Source organism: Nicotiana tomentosiformis, chromosome 10 (assembly GCF_000390325.3).
Source record: "Nicotiana tomentosiformis chromosome 10, ASM39032v3, whole genome shotgun sequence".
Lineage (NCBI taxonomy): Eukaryota > Viridiplantae > Streptophyta > Magnoliopsida > Solanales > Solanaceae > Nicotiana > Nicotiana tomentosiformis.
In genome coordinates this window covers 7760148-7764600 of record NC_090821.1, presented here as the reverse complement: position 1 = coordinate 7764600, position 4453 = coordinate 7760148, and the positions used below count along the sequence as shown (strand labels likewise).

The 4453-nt window shown below is 37.9% G+C and overlaps 1 protein-coding gene across 1 annotated transcript; it reads left to right on the top strand.

The window, feature by feature from the left end:
* The first annotated feature begins 701 nt into the window (after positions 1-701).
* Positions 702-1325, top strand: LOC104119671 (uncharacterized). The gene has a single exon (XM_009631241.4). The coding sequence runs from the start codon at positions 731-733 to the stop codon at positions 1160-1162; it is 432 nt and encodes a 143-aa protein (XP_009629536.1). The 5' UTR covers positions 702-730; the 3' UTR covers positions 1163-1325.
* The last annotated feature ends 3128 nt before the right edge of the window (positions 1326-4453 follow it).

Genomic DNA, 4453 nt, shown 5'->3' with positions numbered 1-4453 from the left:
AGATTATCGAGTTTGTGACCCCAGAGCTGACTCTGACTCCGAATTAGCTCAAGAGAACATCATCGAACCAAAATAACGGAAGACCGAAATATCCGTAACCGGTCGCATATCACGGCGAGAATCTCGGCACGTATCAATGAAACCGATTAATTAGCAAATCATGAAACTTTTTACCTTATATAGAGTTGTACCTAAAGTAGGACCCCCCTACTATATAAAGAGGGTCTGATTATTTGTAAAACACATTGTAACTCGCATCTCAAAGCAATAAACTATCATTTCTAGTTATTATTATCTCATTACTCTGTTCCGGCATCGATGGTAGGATTTTTGACTCAAGGGTGATCAACCTTCAAGGCCAAGATTGTTCAACTTGTGTGATTTGCATTTACTTTTCTTATCATTAATTTCAATCTTAATTTGACATTTCATTTTGTATCAAATTAGATCACGTATCCTTAAAACCACGTATAAATTCAATTGTTATCCTATTTTGAGGGTAAATATTTTTGCCCTATATTATTTTAGAAAATGTGTTCTAATTTCATAAATTCCCTCTTTTATTTTCTCTGTCCCGTTATTCATGGACTCACGAGTCACGTCACCCAAAATTTTAGAATAGAATTAAAATAAAAAAGAAAAGAAAAAATATTTCGCGCCAAATCTATTGAACTCCCGCCAAACAAATAGTAATATAAAAAGGAATACAACCTCAAAGGTCAGGTTAGAAATGGGGAAAAAAACACAGTACTGGTTACTGAAAACAGAGCCAGGAGAATGGTCATGGGATGACCAAGAAGCAAACGGCGGCATATCAAAGTGGGATGGAGTGAAAAACAAGCAAGCTCAGAAGTATATGAAGTCCATGAACATAGGAGACCTTTGTTTCTTCTACCATTCCGGGTCCAAAGCCCGGCGCGTTGTGGGCGTTGTATCAGTGGCGCGTGAGTGGTATGCAGATGATGATGACAGTGGCGGCGCAGTGGATGTGAAGGCGGTTGGTGAGATGAGGAGGGCTGTGGACCTGGCTGAGATGAAGAAAGATGAAGGATTGAAGGGTTTTGGGCTTTTTAGACAGCCTAGATTGTCGGTTGTACCGGTCGAGAAGGGTTTTTGGGATAAGATTTGTGAAATTGGTGGGGGATTTGAGGGCGATGAGTAGTTTAGTCTACCAGGTGTTTGTGTTTTTGCTTGAAAGCTGCCCATCTTTACTATATGGATTTTTGGGGTGGTTAGGTTTTGGTAAAGGAGTATTTCGACTTGGACTACAAATATAGCTTGTTGATAATGGCTTATATATATATATATTCTCTGCTTAAAATTTTTGATCTGTTTGAATATTGATTCCTAAAGTTTAGAGTCTTCTGTGTAGGAAAAAGTAATGTACGATCTTTGTCAATTGTCATCAGTAATTTTGAGAAATGGTGCAAACAACTAAAGAATGGAAGCCAATCTCTTCAGGAACATGATACTCCACTTTCGTAATGTAGGAACATGATTTGAAATTGGCTTGAATAGTAGCTAGAAGTAAGCGGACACAGCAACTACAGGACTGAGGAGATATTCAAATCCTAAAGACAGTAAAAAGAAAATATCAAGGAAATGTTTTTTCTTGGGTAGAAGATCTGATAGTAAACTGTTTCTCAGTGAGAGCCTACATAAACCAGTCGTTTTACATTAGCAAGTTTAACAGGAAAAATTCCCAATTTGCCGACTCAATGGCATTGCAAATTAAGAGCAAAACGTAGCAGCATGCTAGTTTCAACACTGTGCGCGTGTGTGTTTTATCTTTATGTTTATAACCCTTCGTAGCACGCTTAGTGGAGAAAATAGGAGCTCATGTGCAGCAGCAACTTAAGTGATGACCATTTTCCTTGAGAAGATTACTGCTCTTGGACCTCTGCTCATAATGTTCTATTTCCACTACATTATGAGCAAGTCTTCTTCTGATAATTAAGATGTTAATCGTTTCATGTGTCTTTAGTCCTTTTCCCATTTTGTTACTGTCCAATTTCTGCGCTTCTAAAACTGGAAAACCTTTTCCAAAGCTTACAATTTTGCTTCCACAGTTCTTTGGATATTGACTGATATGTCACAAAATTAAGTCAGATCTGTAGCTATATGTTTTCGGAGCAAACTGTTGAGCTACCAGCAACTCAAATCCTGCAGATATTTCTCTTTCTAACCAAACAATTACACTCTTTCGGATTCAGGAAACAACTCTCAGAGAGGAGGACTCAAATGTGTTCAGTAAGAAGCATAATGCCAGAGTTTGAATTTTGCACCTTTCAGAAGTAATTCCACAGGATATGCCAGGAGATAGTGAATGATACCCATACAGCTAAATCACATCTGTATCTTCTATGGAATTGTAATTCTAAAAAAATACAGACGACTCCTGAGCTGCCAACATTTCTGGAACGACACAATTGTGTTAAGAATGAACCCTGGTGTTAACGACAACAACATACCCAATATATTCTCACAAGTGCGGTCCGAGGAGAGTAGTGTGTATGCAGACCTTACTCATACCTAGTGGAGTTAGAGAGGTTGTTTCCAAAGATCCTCGGCTCAAGGACAAAATGAAAAGGAGTAGTATCAATAAACAGTAACAACAACGATATAGTAAAATAAGTGAAGCGAAAGAAATAACAAGTAGGAATATAACTCTACGAAAAAGAAAATAACACTACAAGACTAATACTATTGCCACTGGGATCATACATGAAAACATATTTTTTACTTAGTCTCGTTATTATGATTATGAGATGGTTCATGTATTGCTGAATTGGAAAAATATTCCATCATTTAACTTGAAAATATATATGATTTTCAAAGAGCTTCCGAAATTAAATTGGTTTTCATAATATGGTTTCGGTGCATCATATGATTTGGTTCGTTCGGGTCAGATAGTGCGCCGGGTGGTGATCACGCGGAATTGAGTCGTGACATAGGGTGGGAGTGGAAAGGTTAAAAGTGAGTTTTGAAAAATATTTTCCCCCCTTCTTGATAAAAAGATTTAAAATATTTCAACCAACCAAACAAATATTGAAATTTTCATCCCAAACATACGCCGAGACGAACGCCCTCTTACTCTTAACTAAAACCCCTTGTTCTCTTGTCTCACGGGGGTACAAGAACCCTAAAAAAAAACCTTGATTTGATTTGGGCCCTCTGGGATTGTGACTCAAGACATGGATAATTCGCGTCCGAGCCTGCTGGAGGAAGCGCTAGTGGAGGATGGCATTGGCAGTGTAAAGACCCAAAAGCGTGGGCGAGTGGTGGTGGTGGAGGACTGTGTTGAGACCAGCGCCGCTTTCGTGCTCCGCCATTTCCTTAAGCGCTCTCTCCAACCTGACTCCTCTAATGTCGTCGTTTTCATCGCCTTTGCCCACCCTTTCTCTCAACACGAACGCATTCTCCGCAAAATGGTCAGCTTCCTCTCTGTCTCTCTCCATGACATGGTTGTGTTTATTTATTTGTATGAGAAAATACTTACTGGTTTACGCGGATAATTAATTTGTATTTTTACCTCAATTTATCACTTAATTATTGTAAATTAACATACTTTGCTGCATTCACAGAGTTGGGTAACTATTTTCCATATTGTAGGTCTATGTCTAATTTGTAGAGAGTCTAGTTTAACTCTTTTTTGTTTTTCCTCTTCTATACGTTTATAGAAAAAGAGTAGAATTAAAATGAGATGTGTGTATTACTCTGTTATGTTTCGGAGGCAGCTTTTCAATATCATTTTTGGAAGAGGAGTTATGGAATTAGAATTTGGTACTTGATGTGTTTGGAACCTTAGGATGGATTTTAGCAACAGCAGGTGTGATGTTTTTATGGGGGTGGTGAAAAACTGTTGGGAAACGTGTCAAGACTAATAGAATGGAAAAAATATTTTAAAGAGAAAAACAATAAATTTCACAAGACGAGAAAATTTATGTGGTTCGGTAATTTTTGCCTATTCCATGGCTACACAAAGGGATGATTTGCAAATGAAAATGCATACCCCTTTTATAAGCATTTGAATGCCCTGCCGACGTAAATGCTTACATAAAAAGAATGCCGATATAAGCGTATACATCATAGGATTGCCGATGTAAGCACATACATCATAAGAATGCCGATGTAAGCGCTTACATCATAAGTTCATCTCATTTTTTTTTACTTTTCTTTCTTTCCTTTTGTCTAATTTTCTTTCTTTCACATACAATAACATGTTTGCTACTATCAATCTTCTCCTCAAACCTATGTTACATCAAGAAAGAAATTAAATTTTTTTTTGTTGCTATTCTCTGGTGGCGCCTTTACGCTATCGGTCTTGAAGGCTAACTGAGGCAGTTCACAACCTCAGTTTGTCAACACCGACAACTTTGATCAACATGTCTGACGGGTTCTTCGATCCTCGTATCTTCTGCAGGGAAAGAGTTTCTTCACTTATCAACTCTCG